Source organism: Ranitomeya variabilis, chromosome 2 (genome assembly GCF_051348905.1).
Source record: "Ranitomeya variabilis isolate aRanVar5 chromosome 2, aRanVar5.hap1, whole genome shotgun sequence".
Classification (NCBI taxonomy): domain Eukaryota; kingdom Metazoa; phylum Chordata; class Amphibia; order Anura; family Dendrobatidae; genus Ranitomeya; species Ranitomeya variabilis.
Window position 1 is genome coordinate 483,520,752 of NC_135233.1, and position 19,090 is coordinate 483,539,841.

At 44.7% G+C, this 19,090-nt stretch overlaps 1 protein-coding gene and 1 long non-coding RNA gene across 2 annotated transcripts in view; one reads left to right on the forward strand and one right to left on the reverse strand.

Moving 5' to 3' along the window:
- The window catches only part of LOC143806870 (uncharacterized), a 347,780-nt gene that overhangs the window by 162,445 nt on the left and 166,245 nt on the right, over window positions 1-19,090 (reverse strand). The window contains exon 24 of the mRNA XM_077287851.1: window positions 1,248-1,487. Coding sequence (XP_077143966.1) covers window positions 1,248-1,487 — 240 coding nt within the window. The remainder of the gene's footprint in view (window positions 1-1,247; window positions 1,488-19,090) is intronic.
- Window positions 1-19,090, forward strand: part of LOC143806872 (uncharacterized) — a 40,942-nt gene that overhangs the window by 738 nt on the left and 21,114 nt on the right. Inside the window, exon 2 of the long non-coding RNA XR_013221582.1 lies at window positions 91-200. This is a non-coding gene — a long non-coding RNA (uncharacterized LOC143806872). The remainder of the gene's footprint in view (window positions 1-90; window positions 201-19,090) is intronic.

Consider the following 19,090-nt stretch of genomic DNA (forward strand, 5'->3'; position numbering starts at 1 on the left):
CATAATGGTATGCACCTTCACAAATGAAATAAAAAATGAAAGGAGTAGAAGAAATATAACCATCAGATTTGGAAAATTCTATTTGTTTAGGTCTTTAATTAGTAAAATGTAAATAACTGAAGAAGGATTTACAATCGTACGTCGGGCAGAAGGGACGTCTGACGGCAGCAGTGTGAGCCCAGCAGTCATCTATACTACAGGTACAGTCCTTATTTACAATAGCCAATTTTGGTCTCTGATTTCATCTTATGGCATTAACCCCTTGATAGTGATACCCCCGATTCCTCTTTGCCCACTGGCCCTTGCGCTTTAGCTGCTTGGTCTTTGAGGGCACACTATTAACTTATAAACCATATGTATACACTATTTTAATATTTTTAAAAACTTTTTTCCTTTTCTAAGTGTCCAGTTTTAATTTGTACTGTATACTGTTTGTGTTTGAGCATTGCTCACTGATGTTGTGACTGGCCTGCTATTACTGCTCCTGTCAGATGTCCCATACACTTTGAGGCACTTTGTTTATGCATCTATCTTTTTTTTAATTTTTTTTTTAAATAAAATACTGTTTCTAAACTTATTTTATTGTCACGTGTATCCCTACTATCACATGAGTGATCTGTTGGCAGTGGTTCCCTTGATTCTATCTATTTCCCAGTGACATCTGTTATTACTCTCAGAGGATCTACCTTTTTGATATCAACCAGCACTGATTAGCAGCTTTCTGTCAATATACATTGTACACAACAAGCTGCCGATCAGTGGTGTGCCCAGGGCTATACATACTGTAGCTAGAGCTCAGCATTCAGAGAACTGGTAGATCTTACAGCTGAGAAAACCGTGAATCTATCACAACTACTGCACCCATTAAACTAAATGATACATCTCTGGGATCAGAGTCTGTAGCCCTACATCGCACTTCTGACAGTTAACATAACACAATCCTGCAGGCAAATTCCCTCAAAACTTTCCATTTTAATAGCAGACAGGAACAATTTAAAAAAAAAGAATTATGCTGTCATTCAAACATGGATTTTCATGGCAAATACACCAGCTTCCTATGGTCAAGGAGATCTTTTTACATATCTATGCAGTTTGTATTGTTAAGACAGTTGACATACGCACTTTAAGATTTGCACAAATCCTTTTTTTCTAGCAATCAATGGTTTAACTTTGCATCTTTTGGCATATATTTTAGGGTACTTATTTGTCATTGTAATGTCTGACCGTTAAGATGTCGTTAAAATTACCTCGGAACGACAGGATTTGAATGTATCACTCAAAATAATGGCACACTGTTTTTGAGCCCATGACCTTCGGTTGGGGTTAATCTCGCAGGGTTCTACCATGATCTCAGTATCTAGACATGATGGTATACATTTCCAGCTATTTCCAAATTCGAGCACATCTTCTACATTACAGTGAGCCCTGGTGCTAAAATCATTGATGGAATTGCCATCGAAATTTCCGCAGAGTCCACAAACCTGATGCTGTTAAATATTAAAAAAGGTAAAAATATATTAGTGCAAATAATAAATTCTGAGAACACTGTACAGTAGATATGCTTAGATTGTTACCATAAGTTGAACGTCCACCTATTAACATTACCGCATGTTGTGCTAATTCAGTTTTCATTTTTATAAAGTTAATTTTTCAGATATTCAGATACAGACATTGGATAATCACTATATGAATACTATGCAGTGCGTTTCCCAGCTCCCCATATTGGTGGCCAGAAGGCTAGCATATAGCTCTATGGCCAGTGTTGGACTGGGATTCCAAGGACACACCAGCAACCAGCTCCAGCGCCCCCATTTTCAGCTGCATGCAAATGTGACGTTATCCTCAATCACAAATTTACTTAACAATGATCTGGATAGATTGTTAAATGAATAAGCTGCTGCCTCTGTCTGTACATAATTATAAAAGTATATTGCGCCAAGTACTCCTCATATAAGAGGGTGGTTGCCCAACAGGAGGATTCTCCTGTTCTCCAGTAATAATAATAATAATAATTTTTATTTATATCCAGTGGGCCAGTCCAAGCCTGTCTATGGCTATGCTAACTTGTAGCCTTGTATGGTAACCATGTTGTGAACAAGGGTCATGAATGCCTGAATGCCTTTGAAGCTACGTTCCCACAATGTACATTTATTTGGTGAGTTTTTGATGTTGCAGATTTTCTGCACCATTTCTGCACCTATCAGCTAAATTAGGTTACTTGCATTTTTATTGCATTTTTTTCACATGTGTATTTAGCGCATTTTTGATGCTGAGATTTTTGTCTCTTTTTAGCATGTCAGGTTTTAAATAAATTTGGATATTTCCTAGTATTTGCCATTGTCAAAATTTTAATGATATGGTCATGTGTAGATTACATGTGTTGTAGTGCATTTCTTTACTTTCAAACTCTTCACCCATATCTTGTTGCGTTGCAGCAATTTCTGTTCTTGGCGATTGCTGGGGTCCCAGAAATGAAACTCTTACCAATCAACAAGTTAGTCTTTATCTTATGAATTTGAAGAAGTGCGAAAAGCTATGATTTCTTAATTGTCATTAGGTTTAAATAAAAAAAAAACACTTTTGGTTTGACATTTGTTGACATTTGCACAATATTGTTGGCAAAAGGTGAATACATATTTAAAGCAGCAACAGGCATTAAAGAAGGTGAACATGGTCAGTTTCCCTGATAGACAATGTGGGAGGCAGAACTGCCTCAGCAGAACTGCCTGGCATTGGATGATTGGGTTAGGAAAGAGGCACTTAATCATTGAAGAGAGAAGCTGAACCTATAAGGATCTGGCATGCTGCAGTGCACTTATGGCTGCTACAAATTGCTATATGACTAGTGATGCCAAGTATCGAGCAGTGCTGAAAATCGCATGGTGCTCAGGTCCCAGTAAAAAGCTAATTTGAATAATCTGAGCCGAGAGAGAAAGATCCAGAAAAATGCTTGAGTTTGCAACCACTTCCATTATGCTTGCTACTTGAGTCGAGCACGTCTGAGCATATGACAATGTGGAAAATGAGACAATTTAATTATTCAAAAGTAAATATGAAAGATATAAAATAACTGAGCCGACCCCTGATGAGCACAGTTACTAAATACCCGTTGGGTTAACAAGTAAAAGCAGCAAGTAAGGATAGAATAAAAGCAGCAGTATGAGAAGGATAGCATCGGTCTCTATGAAAATCAGTGATACCAGCAAAGGAGCTCTGTTAGGACAAATGTCAATGACAATATCCAAATTCTTCCTTGAGATTGATAAGAGTAAGATCCTTCAATAGACTGTCACTGCCAAGGACCTATCCCATACGTCCTTGCAAAGTGGCATCTTAGTAGTCAAGGACGTATTAGCAGTGTTGGACTGGGTTAGTAAAGACCCACTAGTAACCTTGATTCTTGGGGCCTACTGTTCGACTACATGTCATTGTCAGCAAGCAACCTGAATGGTAATCAAATCATTCCAGCTCTGAACTGAATCTTGCATGTCTTTTTCTTCTATTCATTGTCAGCAAACAACCTGAATGATACCTAACTCATTCTATCTATGGCACTGAACCCTGCATGTATCTAGATTTGTTAGCCATCTTAGTAAGCATTTGTTTTTGTATAGATATTGACCTCACTTCTGCTTGTCCTTATGCAGAGAGATCACATAACTGTTTTCAAAGCGGTTTATGGTCCATGTAGGCCTGGACATTTGTTTATCTGTTCACTACATTTATTGTGTCCTGCTGTCTCAACTGAGTTAGATTGATTGCTAACGAGAGGGGGAAAAAAAGAGATCTAAGAGCTAGCCTTCTATAAATGTAGACGTACTTTTGGGAAGCATTCGTGCAGGGGTGCATTTGTGCACTATTTTTCGTCTACAGTTATTCGAAGTACAGTTTTCTAAGTGCTGGCAGTTAAAACATGGCAGTTAGACAGGGCAGGAGACAGGTAAGACAATCTAAATCTAATCCCTGTTCATTTGAAACAGAACAAATATTCACCATATGAATTTGTATAATCTATATCTTGGCTGCCGCATTCACTCACAATCACCGCCCTTGCATTAACTCTTTACACTCCATCCATATAGGCCAATATGTCCTTTCCTCTCCTATGTATAGCACTCACACTCTGTTCACATTGCTTAACAGCACAGATCCATTCAGTCCCACCATCCAACACAAGAGATGCTCTCACAATTCACTTAACCATCTGCTTACTCTTTCTATCCTCCTTCTCCTAGTCGCTGGAGACATCTCTCCCAACCCCGGCCCCCCATGTTATAGCCAGTCAAACCTCCCAACTGCTTCACTCAGAAACCTCTCTAACCTTATTAATATTCCATGCATGCCTTCTGCCTCTTTCAATTGTGCCCTTTGGAATTCTCGCTTTGTGTGTAATAAACTCCCCTTCATCCATGACTTCTTCCTTTCTGATCCTCTTAACCTCCTGGCTCTTACTGAAACCTGGATCCAGCAGTCAGACATCACCGCTGCAGCTGCTCTTTCACATGGTGGACTACACTTTTCTCATACCCCAAGATCGGACAACAGAGCAGATAGAGGAGTTGGTCTGCTCCTATCATCCAAATGTACCTTCCAAGTTATCCCCCAAGTACCCTCACTTGTCTTCCCTTCCTTTGAAGTCCATGCTGGGAGACTCTACATCCCCTTCTCCATGCGAGTGGCGGTGGTGTATCGTCCTCCTGCCCCTCTCATCAGTTCCTGGATCACTTTCCCACCTGGGTTCCCCACTTTATTTCCTGTGACAGCCCCACCCTCATCATGAGTGATTTCAACATCCCCATTGCTTTTCCCATCTCACCTTTTATGTATAACCTCCTCTTTTGGCCTCTCGCAGCATACTAACTCTCCAACGCATGAAGATGGAAACTCCCTCGACTTGGTCCTCTCCCGACTTTGCTCAGTGGATGATTTCACAAACTCCCCTCTCCTGCTCTCTGACCACAACCTCCTTTCTTTCTCTATCAAGAATTGCCATCCCTCTCATGTCACCCCCCACTATCCACACTTATGGAAACATGCAGGCCATTAACACCCAGAAACTTATGAAGAACTTGCAGTCATCTTTGGCCCCTATGTCCTCCATCTCATGTCCTGATACTGCACTGAAGCATTACAATGAAACCCTGCAAAGTGCCTTGGATGAAATTGCACCTCCTATACATAGGACAACTTGGCACAGACGGCAAAAAACGTGGCACACGCTGCAAACACGTTTCCTGCAGCGGTGCTCCCGGTGTGCCGAACGTCAGTGGAGAAAATCTAATCTACCTGAAGATTTCATCTATTATAAGTGCATGCTTAAAACATACAACTCTGCCCTTCACTAGAGTTAAGCAACTTTTACTTTTTTAGGATCGAGTAGGGTTTCGCAAAACCCGACTTTCTCAAAAGTCGGGTCGGGTGAAATCGGCCGATTATTGCGAAAAGTCGGGGATCCGACTGAAACACGAAACCCATTGCAAGTCAATGGGGAAGCAAAGTCAGCAGTGAGTGGAGGACAGCAAAACACCTACAGTGCCCATTTTAATGCCAAAAACATCAATTCTTGTTACTTAAGCTTGTCAGTCTTAATTTACCTTAAAATAATAGTTATTCATTGAAAACAGGGGGTCATTTGGCTAAAGTTGTGGGGGGGTATTGCTGGCTCAAGATTTTAGTGGGCCCAGGAAACGTGGAATACGTCACGGCGGTGGAGCAGGGAGAGGTAAGTATTTCAACTTTGCAAGTGCGGTGATCCTGAGCAAGCGGGGGGCCCACTAGTTGGCACTGGCACAGGGCCCCTCATAGTACGGGGGTGTGTTTGATGGCGGGCGGCACCTCCCACTGCCAGAGACACTTTTGTGTACTATGAGGGGCCCTGTGCCAGTGCCAACTAGTATTCCCCCCACCTGATGAAGGAACCTGCACTTTCATCTGCTCCTTCCTCTTTGTCCCTGTGTAAGGTGGTATAGTATGCGGGAAGGGGAACCTTACTTTCAGCAGGGTCAGATTCTGGCTGTGTAGAGTGCAAGGGGAATGTAGTGGTCTGGGTCAATGTACCAGCAGACTCATCTAGCAGTGGCTGGGCAATGGGCAGGATGAGGAGGAAACACAGATATAGGCCCAAATAATAAAGTAGGCTACATGCAGTTCAAAATTGGTAACAGGACTAAACAGGCGGCATTGTTTTGTTCAGTGCAGGAAAACTGTAATGAGTGGCAGACACAGTTAGTAGGCCCAAGTAATAAAGTGGGCCAAATGCAGTTCAAAATTGGTAACAGGAGTAAACAGGCGGCACTGCTTGTTCAGTGGAGTAGAACATCAAGGAGTGGCAGACACCGTTAGTAGGCCCAACCAAACAAGTAGGCCAAATGCAGTTTCATATTTTACGTAGGCCGAAAGCCTGAAAATTGAAGCTCAGCTTTGTTCAGTGGAGGAGAACACCAAGGAGCGGCAGACACCGTTAGTAGGCCCAACCAAACAAGTAGGCCAAATGCAGTTTAATATCTGATATAGGCCGAAAGCCTGAAAATTGAAGCTCAGCTTTGTTCAGTGGAGAAAAGCAAGGAGCGGAAGACACCGTTAGTAGGGCCCAACCAAAAAAGTAGGCCAAATGCAGTTTAATATCTGATATAGGCCGAAAGCCTGAAAATTGAAGCTCAGCTTTGTTCAGTGGAGGAGAAAAGAAAGGAGCGGCAGACACTGTTAGTAGGGCCCAACCAAACAAGTAGGCCAAATGCAGTTTCATATTTTCTGCAGGCCGAAAGCCTGAAAATTGAAGCTCAGCTTTGTTCAGTGGAGGAGAACACCAAGGAGCGGCAAACACCGTTAGTAGGGCCCAACCAAAAAAGTAGGCCAAATGCAGTTTCATATCTGATATAGGCCGAAAGCCTGAAAATTGAAGCTCAACTTTGTTCAGTGGAGGAGAACACCAAGGAGCGGCAGACAACATTAGTAGGCCCAACCAAACAAGTAGGCCAAATGCAGTTTCATATTTTCTGCTGGCCGAAAGCCTGAAAATTGAAGCTCAGGTTTGTTCAGTGGAGGAGAACACCAAGGAGCGGCAGACACCGTTAGTAGGCCCAACCAAACAAGTAGGACAAATGCAGTTTCATATTTTACGTAGGCCGAAAGCCTGAAAATTGAAGCTCAGCTTTGTTCAGTGGAGGAGAACACCAAGGAGCGGCAGACACCGTTAGTAGGGCCCAACCAAACAAGTAGGCCAAATGCAGTTTGATATCTGATATAGGCTGAAAGCCTGAAAATTGAAGCTCAGCTTTGTTCAGTGGAGGAGAAAAGAAAGGAGCGGCAGACACTGTTAGTAGGGCCCAACCAAACAAGTAGGCCAAATGCAGTTTCATATTTTCTGCAGGCCGAAAGCCTGAAAATTGAAGCTCAGCTTTGTTCAGTGGAGGAGAACACCAAGGAGCGGCAAACACCGTTAGTAGGGCCCAACCAAAAAAGTAGGCCAAATGCAGTTTCATATCTGATATAGGCCGAAAGCCTGAAAATTGAAGCTCAACTTTGTTCAGTGGAGGAGAACACCAAGGAGCGGCAGACAACATTAGTAGGCCCAACCAAACAAGTAGGCCAAATGCAGTTTCATATTTTCTGCTGGCCGAAAGCCTGAAAATTGAAGCTCAGGTTTGTTCAGTGGAGGAGAACACCAAGGAGCGGCAGACACCGTTAGTAGGCCCAACCAAACAAGTAGGACAAATGCAGTTTCATATTTTACGTAGGCCGAAAGCCTGAAAATTGAAGCTCAGCTTTGTTCAGTGGAGGAGAACACCAAGGAGCGGCAGACACCGTTAGTAGGGCCCAACCAAACAAGTAGGCCAAATGCAGTTTGATATCTGATATAGGCTGAAAGCCTGAAAATTGAAGCTCAGCTTTGTTCAATGGAGGAGAAAGGCAAGGAGCGGCAGACACCATTAGTAGGGCCCAACCAAACAAGTAAGCCAAATGCAGTTTCATATTTTCTGCTGGCCGAAAGCCTGAAAATTGAAGCTCAGCTTTGTTCAGTGGAGGAGAACACCAAGGAGCGGCAGACACCGTTAGTAGGCCCAATCAAACAAGTAGGCCAAATGCAGTTTTATATCTGATATAGGCCAAAAGCCTGAAAATTGAAGCTCAGTTTTGTTCAGTGGAGGAGAACACCAAGGAGCGGCAGACACCGTTAGTAGGCCCAACCAAACAAGTAGGCCAAATGCAGTTTCATATCTGATATAGACCGAAAGCCTGAAAATTGAAGCTCAGCTTTGTTCAGTGGAGGAGAACACCAAGGAGCGGCAGACACCGTTAGTAGGCCCAACCGAACAAGTAGGCCAAATGCAGTTTAATATATGATATAGGCCGAAAGCCTGAAAATTGAAGATCAGCTTTGTTCAGTGGAGGAGAACACCAAGGAGCGGCAGGCACCGTTAGTAGGCCCAACTAAACAAGTAGGCCAAATGCAGTTTCATACCTGATGTAGGCCGAAAGCCTGAAAATTGAAGCTCAGCTTTGTTCAGTGGGGGAGAAAAGCAAGGAGCGGCAGACACCGTTACTAAGACCCAAACAAACAAGTAGGCCAAATGCAGTTTAATATCTGATATAGGCTGAAAATTGAAGCTCAGCTTTGTTCAGTGGAGGACAGCTGTATTGAGTGGTGCAGACAGACACAGGCAGTAGGCCTAAAATAAAAATGTAAGCTCAATGCAGTTTAAAATAGGTTACAGGGGTACACAGGCAGCATTGGTTTGTTCAGCGGAGGACAATTGTAAGGAGTGGCGCAGACCAACTTGGTAGGCCTAAAATAAAAAAGTAGGCTCAATCCAGTTTAAGATAGGTTACAGGGGTACACAGGCAGCATTGGTTTGGTCAGCGGAGGACGATTGTAAGGAGTGGCGCAGACAGACTTAGTAGGCCTAAAATAAAAAAGTAGGCTCAATGCAGTTGAAAATAGGTTACAGGGGTACACAGGCAGCTTTGGTTTGTTCAGCGGAGGACGATTGTAAGGAGTGGGGCAGACAGGCTTAGTAGGCCTAAAATAAAAAATTAGGCTCAATGCAGTTTAAAATAGGTTACAGGGGTACACAGGCAGCATTGGTTTGTTCAGCGGAGGACGATTGTAAGGAGTGGCGCAGACAGACTTAGTAGGCCTAAAATATAAAAGGCTTAATGCAGTTTAAAATAGGTTACAGGGGTACACAGGCAGCATTGGTTTGTTCAGCGGAGGACGATTGTAAGGAGTGGTGCAGACAGACTTAGTAGGCCTAAAATAAAAAAGTAGGCTCAATCCAGTTTAAAATAGGTTACAGGGGTACACAGGCAGCATTAGTTTGTTCAGCGGAGGACGATTGTAAGGAGTGGCGCAGACAGACTTAGTAGGCCTAAAATAAAAAAGTAGGCTCAATGCAGTTTAAAATAGGTTACAGGGGTACACAGGCAGCATTGGTTTGTTCAGCGGAGGACGATTGTAAGGAGTGGCACAGACAGACTTAGTAGGCCTAAAATAAAAAAGTAGGCTCTATGCAGTTCAAAACTGGTAACAGGAGTAAACTGGCAGCATAGGTTTGTTCAGTGGAGGACAACTGTAAGGAGTGGACGACACAGTTAGTAGGCCAAAACAATAAAGTGAGGTAAATGTCCGCCAAACAAATTTTCATAAATAAACAGGTGGCATAGCTACGTCCAGGGGTGGGCTCCTCTGCTGAGTAGCAGACAGTGGTAGTTGGCGCAAAGTATTAACTGGTCTAAATGGAGGCCAGGGCCCCTGTATATTTTTACTATCATCTATCATTTCAACACATTTTTATTAGCAGTGCCACTGAAGGATTTAACAGCACATACTACACAGTGGTGGAGCCGGGAGAGGTAAGTTTTGCAAGTGGTAGAGCGCTGTTCGAGCTGGGGGGGACACTCTCTCGTGGGCGGCGGTACTGGCCCAGAACCCCTCATATTACGACGGTGTGTCTGACATTGGTTGTGCACCACCACCGTCAGAGACACTGCATTGTACTATGAGGGACCCTGTGCCAGTGCCGTTGCCTAAGAGTGGGCACACCCACCTGTCCAGGCAAACGGCACTCGCATGGTTACTTGCGCTAGTTGTTGACCACGGCCCTGTCAGCCCATTTATGGAGGTAAAAAAATGGCCTATGGTGGACATTCAGCAGCTGCAAATGGAGGAATTAGAGCAGTCAGTAAGAAGAGTCCAAAAGAAAGACATTTTTCAGGCAAACTACGTGTCAGTAGGGGAAGGTGGGGCAAAATAATTAGAAATCCATGATTGGTTCTTTTTAATGAAGGTTAGATCATCAACATTTTGGGTAGCCAGACGAGTCCTTTTTTTGGTCAGTATTGAACCAGCAGCACTGAAGACTCTTTCTGATAGCACACTAGCAGCTTGGCAAGCGAGCTCCTGTAATGCATATTCTGCCAATTCAGGCCAGGTGTCTATTTTAGATGCCCAGTAATCAAAGGGGAATGATGTGTGAGGGAGAACATCGATAAGGGAGGAAAAATAGTTAGTAACCATACTGGACAAATGTTGTCTCATGTCACTTTGAATTGATGCAGCAGTACCTGTTGTGTCTGCGGTCATTGCAAAATCAATCCACAACCTGGTCATAAAACCCCTCTGTCCAACGCCACTTCTGATTTGTGCACCTCTAACACCTCTGCCATGTTGCCCCCTGCAGCTCGTGTGAGAACCATCACCGCCGCTGTGTGCTGGGAATGCCTGAACCAAACAGTCTACAAGAGTTGCTTGTTTGGTAGCCAATATTTGTTCAAGGTTCTCATGTGGCATGATATTTTGTAATTTCCCTTTGCAGCGTGGATCCAAGAGGCAGGCCAACTAGTAATCATTATCAGTCATCATTTTTATAATGTGGGGGTCCCTTTTAAGGATACGCACGGCATAATCAGCCATGTGGGCCAATGTTCCAGGTGTCAATTCACTGCTTGTGCTGGGTTGAGGAGCACTTTCTGGCAAATCAACATCAGTTGTCTCCCGCTAAAACCCTGTACCTGACCTTGCAACACCACCAGTTTCTATTGCCCCCTGAGAAGCTTCCTCCTCCCATAAATATTCATCCCCATCATCCTTCTCCTCCTCCTCCTCCTCTTCCTCCGCCACCTCGTCCAGGAGAGTTCCCTGAGCAGACAATGGCTGACTGTCATCAAGGCTTCCCTCCTCCTTGGCTGCAGACACCTGCTCCTTAATGTGCATCAAACTTTGCATTAGCAAACGCATTAGTGGAATGCTCATGCTTATGACGGTGTCGTCTGCACTTACCAGTCGTGTGCATTCCTCAAAACACTGAAGGACTTGACAGAGGTCTTGTAGCTTTGACCACTGCACACCTGACAACTCCATGTCTGCCATCCAACTGCCTGCCAATGTATGTGTATCCTCCCACAAATACATTACAGCACGCCTCTGTTCGCATAGCCTCTGAAGCATGTGCAGTGTGGAGTTCCACCTTGTTGCAACGTCGATTATTAGGCGGTGCCGGGGAAGCTTCAACGATCACTGATGGTTCTGCATAGGGCTGGAGTGTACGGGCGACCGGCGGATGTGCGAGCAAAGTCTTCGCACCTTCAGGAGCAGGCCTGGTAACCCCGGATAACTTTTCGGGAAGCACTGCACCACCAGGTTCAAGGTGTGAGCCAGGCAAGGTATGTGTTTCAGTTCTGAAAGGGCTATGGCAGCCATAAAATTCCTTCCGTTATCACTGACTACTAGTGTTGAGTGATACCTTCCGATATTTGAAAGTATCAGTATCGGATTGTATCGGCCGATATCCGAAAAATATCGGATATCGCCGATACCGATACCCGATACCAATACAAGTTAATGGGACACAAATATCGGAAGTGATCCTGGATGGTTCCCAGGGTATGAAGGAGAGGAAACTCTCATTCAGGCCCTAGGATCCATATTCATGTGTAAAATAAAGAATGTTAAATAAAAAATAGGGATATACTCACACTCGGACGCACCCTGGTTGTAACCGCTGCAACCGCCAGCCTCCGTTCCTAAGAATGAGCGAGTGTAGGACCTTCGATGATGTCGCGGTCATGTGAGCGGTCACGTGAGCGGTTACGCGACCAATCACAAGACCGCGACGTCATCGCAGGTCCTTCACTTGCTCATTCTTAGGAACGGAGGCTGCCGGTTGCAGCGATTACAACCAGGGCGCGTCCGAGGGTGAGTATATCCCTATTTTTTATTTTTATTCTTTATTTTACACATGAATATGCATCCCGATTCCCGATATCGCAAAAATATCGGAACTCGGTATTGGAATTCCGATACCGCAAATATCGGCCGATACCCGATACTTGCGGTATCGGAATGCTCAACACTACTGACTACCTTGCCTGCCTCAAGATGTACACTGCCCAGCCATGACTGAGTTTCTTGCTGCAAGAACTTTGCCAGAACTTCCGCGGTGTGTCTGTTGTCGCCCAAACACTTCACTTCCAACACAGCCTGCTGACGCTTACCACTAGCTGTTCCATAATGGGACACCTCGTGTGCAACACTGGCAGCTGCAGATGGACTGGTCGTGCGACTGCGCTCTGTGGACGAGCTTTCGCTTCTGCTAGAGGAGGAGGAGGAGGGGTGGCAAACGCTTACAGCGAACTGTTTCCTAGACCGTGGGCTAGGCAGAACTGTCCCACTATGGCTAACCCCTGTGGACCCTGCATCCACCAGATTAAACTAGTGTGCCGTGATGGACATGTAATGTCCCTGGCCATGCCTACTGGTCCATGCATCTGTTGTGAGGTGCACCTTTCTACTAACTGATTGCCTTAGTGCATGGACAATGTGGTCTTTGACATGCTGGTGGAGGGCTGGGATGGCTTTTCTCGCAAAGAAGTGTCGACTGGGTAGGTCATAGCGTGGTACTGCGTAGGCCATCACGGCTTTGAAACTTCGCTTTCAAACAACCGGTAGGGCATCATCTCTAACGAGATTAGTCTAGCAATGTGGGCGTTCAAACCCTGTGTACACGGATGTGAGGATGAGTACTTCATTTTCCTAATGAGAGTCTCTTGTAGGGTGAGCTGGACTGGAGAGCTGCATATGGTGGAACTAGCGGGGGTGGTGGTGTACATGGCAGATTGAGAGAGGGTTGGTGATGGTATTCTTGATGTTGGCCTACATACAGTGTTTCCTACCAAGAACCTGGTGATTCCCTGACTTATTTGGCCTTGCGACGATACCTCCACATTTGCTGCAGGTGGTGTCCTAAACGGTGGGCTTACAGTGAGGGAAGCAATGTAGCGTTGCTGACTACCTTCATTCTGAGCAGGTGCACCAACGTTACGGGACATTTGCTAGTTACTCCAGGCTTGCAAGTGCATGCTGGTTAAATGTCTACGCATGCTCATTGTATTTAAATTTTTGACATTCTGCCCTCTGCTAAAGGTCTTTGAGCATTTCTTACAGATAACTTTGCACTGATCATTCGGATCTTGGTTAAAAAATTGCCACACTGCACTCTTCCTACTATTGAATACCTTTTCAGGCATTGCACGCTGTGCTACTTTCACCGGATGGCCACGCTGTCCTAAAACTGTTTTTGTTTTTGACACACGTTTTTGGCCTGATACGGGCTTGCCAGATGAAAGCTGTTGCGATGTTGATGCCTGCTGCGGCTCATCCTCCTCCACTCCTGAGCTACTGCCAGCGGCACCCTGTTCACCCAATGGCTGCCAATCTGGGTCAACAACTGGGTCATATATCACCTCCTTTTCAATGTCCTCTGCACCTTCCTCTGTGTCACCGTGTAAGATGCTAGAGCGTTCGGGACGGGACACCATAGTCTCATCAGGGTCAGGTTCTGGCTCAGTACTCTGCGAGGGCAATGTTGTGATCTGAGTCAATGGAACAGCATAATAATTTAGCTGTGGCTGTGCATCTGTGCACTCCATGTCCGATTCATCTTGTAAAGGGCTGTGAACTATTTCCCTTTCTAACCCTGGCACGGTATGTGTAAAGAGCTCCATGGAGTAAACTGTAGTGTCGCCTGCCGCATCCTTCACTTTTGCTTTGGGTGAAGGACACAAGGAAGTGACTTGTTCCTGACTGTGAGCATCCACTGACGACTCGCTGCTTTTACATTGGGATCTTTCGGAAGAGGAGGCGAAAGAGCTAGAGGCTGAGTCAGCAAGGAAAGCCAAAACTTTTTCCTGCTGCTCCGGTTATAAAAGCGGTTTTCCTACTCCCAGAAAATAATAATAATAATAATCTTTATTTATAGAGCGCCAACATATTCTGCAGCGCTTTACAGTTTAACAGTTTCAAACACAACAGTCATAGGTAACAATGTTAACAATACAGTAATAAAGCAGAATAAAACAAAATACGACGACCCTGCTCGTGAGAGCTTACAATCTACAGTAAAGGTGGGGAGATACAAAGTACAGGTGTGTATTTACAATGATGTATTTACAATGATGGTCCAGCCATCTTCAGGGAGTGGGGGGTAGATGGAGATAGCGAATGGGCTACACACACACACAAACATAAAATGAGTTTGAATAGGGAATGTGATAGGCCGCTCTGAACAAATGTGTTTTGAGGGAGAGCCTAAAACTATGCAAATTGTGGATGGTTCTAATATCTTGGGTTAGAGCATTCCAGAGGATTGGTGCAGCACGGGAGAAGTCTTGGAGTCGGGAGTGTGAGGTACGGATTAGTGCAGAGGTTAGTCGAAAGTCGTTTGCAGAGCGCAGCGGTCGGCTAGGCAGATAGAGAGAAATGAGGGAGATGTAAGGCGGTGCCACACCGTGGAGAGCTTTGTGGGTGAGAACAAGTACTTTGAATTGTATCCTGTAATGAATGGGCAGCCTTCGAGAAAAGGGAGCCTTCGAGGCCTTGTGTAGCCAGACGATGACGCTGGCTCAACAGCTCGAGCCTTAGGTGCTATTTTGCTTTTCCCACTACCACCAGATGCTCCACCACCACCACCACCACCATCATTACCAGCTGGCAATGACCACCCATGGCCTCTTCCACCAGACTTCCTCATTCTTGGGAAAATGTAACCAAACTAACAACCGTTATATGGTACTGTAAAACAAGGTAGAACGTGTATGTAAACTTGTTGAGAATTTAAATCTCCCTTTTTATGTGTGGGAGACTACTGCAAAAATCAGGCCCACTGTATTACACTACACAGTGTACGTGGCAGAAAGGGGCTGGCAGATATACGACAAACAGAACTGACGCAGATGCACTTAGCCGCGATTTAAATCTCATTTTTATGTGTGGGAGACTACTGCAAAAATCAGGCCCACTGTATTACACTACACAGTGTACGTGGCAGAAAGGGGCTGGCAGATATACGACAAACAGAACTGATGCAGATGCACTTAGCCGCAATTTAAATCTCCCTTTTTATGTGTGGGAGACTACTGCAAAAATCAGGCCCACTGTATTACACTACACAGTGTACGTGGCAGAAAGGGGCTGGCTTATATATATTAAAAAAGGGACTGTACTACAATAACAATCTCTCTACAATGATCTCAGGAAAAGTATGGCAGCCAGCAATAAAAAGTACTGCTGCACACAAAAGTGTGGACAAATAAACAATAGAATTGTGCAGAAAGGAGCAGCAGGATTTTTCCTTTTAAAAAAGCAGTTGGTTTGCACATCGACGTACAAACAGCAATGCAGCTATGTGGGAGCGTTATAAGCTTCAGAGCTGATGCACAAAAATCTAACCTCCACTGTCCCTGCAAAGAAAAGGTGGTGTTGGACAGTGGAAATCGCTACAGCACAAGCAGTTTGGGGGTTAATCTTTCCTCCCTAACAATATCCCTGCTTCTGACGACGCTGCAGCAACCTCTCCCTATGCTCAGATTGGCAGAAGTAAGATGGCGGTCGGTGTGCATGCCCCTTTAAAGCTCCTGTGATGCCGCAGAAAGCAAGCCAATCACTGTCATGTCCTTCTCTAAGATGGTGGGGACCAAAACCTATGTCATCACGCTGCCCACACTCTGCGCCCTCCTTCATTGGCTGAGAAATGGCGCTGAAAGCGTCATGCGAAACGCGACTTTGGTGCGAAGATCGCTGACAGCATGGCCGATCCCACACTGGGATCGGGTCGGGTTTCACAAAACCCGACTTTTCCGAAAGTCGGCGATTTTTGAAATTGTCCGATCCGTTTCGCTCAACCCTACCCTTCACCTCTCCAAACAAACCTATTTTAACACCCTCATTACCTCACTGTCCAATAACCCTAAACGTCTCTTTGACACTTTCCAGTCCCTACTCAACCCAAGGCTGCAGGCCCCAACCACAGATCTCCACACTGACAATCTGGCCAATTACCGGTACTTCAAAGAAAAAATTTACCACACCCGACAAGAAATCATCTCCCAACCCCTTCATATCATGCACTGTCCTCCCTCCCACACAGCATCTAGTTCACTCTCTGACTTTGAACCAGTTACAGAAGAATTAATCAGGCTCCTTGCATCCTCTCACCCGACCACTTGCACCAGTGACCCCATTCCGTCACATCTCCTCCAGTCCCTTTCCCCGGCTGTCACCTCTCACCTAACAAAAATATTCAACCTTTCTCTCTCTTCCGGTATTTTTCCCTCCTCATTTAAGCATGCCATCATACATCCATTACTTAAAAAACCATCCCTCAATCAAAACTGTGCCGCTAATTATAGACCTGTCTCTAATCTTCCCATAATCTTTAAACTCCTCGAACGCCTGGTCCACTCCCGTCTTATCCACTATCTCTCAGATAACTCTCTTCTCGACCCTCTTCAATCTGGTTTCCGCTCTTTACACTATACTGAAACTGCCCTCACTAAAGTCTCTAATGACCTACTAATGGCTAAATCTAATGGTCACTACTCCATGCTAGTTCTCTTGGATCTCTCTGCAGCATTCAATGCTGTGGATCATCAGCTCCTCCTCACTATTTTCCGCTCCGCTCCATCGGCCTCAAGGACACCGTTCTCTCCTGATTCTCCTCCTATCTCTGATCGCTCTTTCACTGTATCTTTTGCTGGTTCCTCCTCCTCTCACCTTCCCCTTACTGTTGGGGTTCCTCAATGATCAGTCCTAGGCCCTCCTGTTTTCTTTGTATACCTCCCCTATTGGACAAACAATCAGAAGATTTGGGTTCCAGTACCATCTCTATGCTGATGACACCCAATTATACACTTCTCCTGATATCACGCCTGCCTTTTTAGAAAACACCAGTGATTGTCTTACCGCTGTCTCATGTCCTCCCTCTATCTTAAACTGAACCTGTCTAAAACTGAACTCCTCTTGTTCTCTCCTTCTACTAACCTACCTTTGCCTGACATTGCCATCTCCATTACTCCCAAGCAACATTCCCGCTGTCTTGGGGTCATCCTTGATTCAAAGCTTTCCTTCACCCCCCACATCCGATCATTGGCTCGCTCTTCTTATCTGTATCTGTATCTCAAAAACATTTCTAGAAATCGCCCTTTTCTTACTTTCGACACTGCAAAAACTCTTACTGTTTCACTCATTTATTCTCGTCTTGACTATTGTAACTCTCTCTTAATCGGCCTCCCTCTGAACAAACTCTCCCTGCTCCAATCTGTCCTGAATGCTGCTGCCAGGATTATATTCCTCACCAACCGTTACACCTATGCCTCTACCTTGTGCCAGTCATTACACTGGTTACCCATCCACTCCAGAATCCATTACAAAACTATTACCCTCATCCAGAAAGCACTCCATGGCTCAGTACCACCCTACATCTTCTCCCTGGTCTCAGTCTACCACCCTACTTGTGCTCTCCGTTCTGCTAATGACCTGAGGTTAGCATCGTCAATAATCAGAACCTCCCACTCCCGTCTCCAAGACTTTTCACGTGCTTTGCCAATTCTTTGGAAAGCTCTATCCAGGTTAACACAATTAATCCCCAATCCCCACAGTTTTAAGCATGCCCTAAAAATGCATTTGTTCAGACTGGCCTACCGCCTCAATGCATTAATCTAACTATCTCTGTTTGGCCCATTAAAAAAAAAAAAAAAACATAATCAGGTTCCTCACATCATGCTCTCATACACGTCATGCAGTTAATAGCCCTCTGTGTCTGTACTGTTACATACTTAGGCTGTTAACTGGTTCATGCAACTTTATATGAACACTCGATCGTTACACTATGGCTGGTCCGAACAATGAAAGCAATTGTTACCATCCACCTCTTGTGTCTCCCTTTTTCCTATAGATTGTAAGCTTGCGAGCAGGGCCCTCACTCCTCTTGGTATCTATTTTGAAATGTGTTTTTGCTACGCTGTAATATCTATTGTCTGTTCAAATCCCCTCTATAATTTGTTAAACGCTGTGGAATATGTTGGCACTATATAAATAAAAATTATTATTATTATTACATGCAAAAATAACCTGACCAGAGTACACAAATTTACTTTACTGCAATAACAACTTGGCTACGCTGTTTAATGAATGATAAGATTACACATTGTTCAGCAAATTGTGAATCACCTATGATAGCAGTACTAATTAGGACTCCTTTACAGGGGCCTACCAGAGGATTCTCCTGTTCTCCTGTGGGCCAGTCTGAGCCTACGTATCAGTAATGCCATGGCTACTGATGGCCATATTTCAGCCTTGATTTTAGCTAGAGAGAAGATCCATCCAGGCAGCTCATTTTGAGGCTGAGATGCTCAGCTATAGTTTTAACTCAGCCCGTGATGTTAAAGATTAACGTAAGAGCTGCTGGTGTCACTCCCAACTCTCACATTATCTTATAATATAAATTGGGCTGGGTCGCGACCACAGAAGTTTTTCTAGTCACATTCTTAGGACTCATTGAGACATCACTAGTGTTGAGCGATACCTTCCGATATGCAAAGGTATCGGTATCGGATTGGATCGGCCGATATCTAAAAAATATCGGATATCGCCGATACCGATACCCGATACCAAAGCATATCAATGGGACACAAAATTTTGGAATGGTTCCCAGGGTCTGAGGGAGAGGAAACTTTCCTTCAGGCCCTGGGATCCATATTCATGTAAAAAATAAATAATAAAAATAAAAAATATTGATATACTCACCCCTCCGGCGGC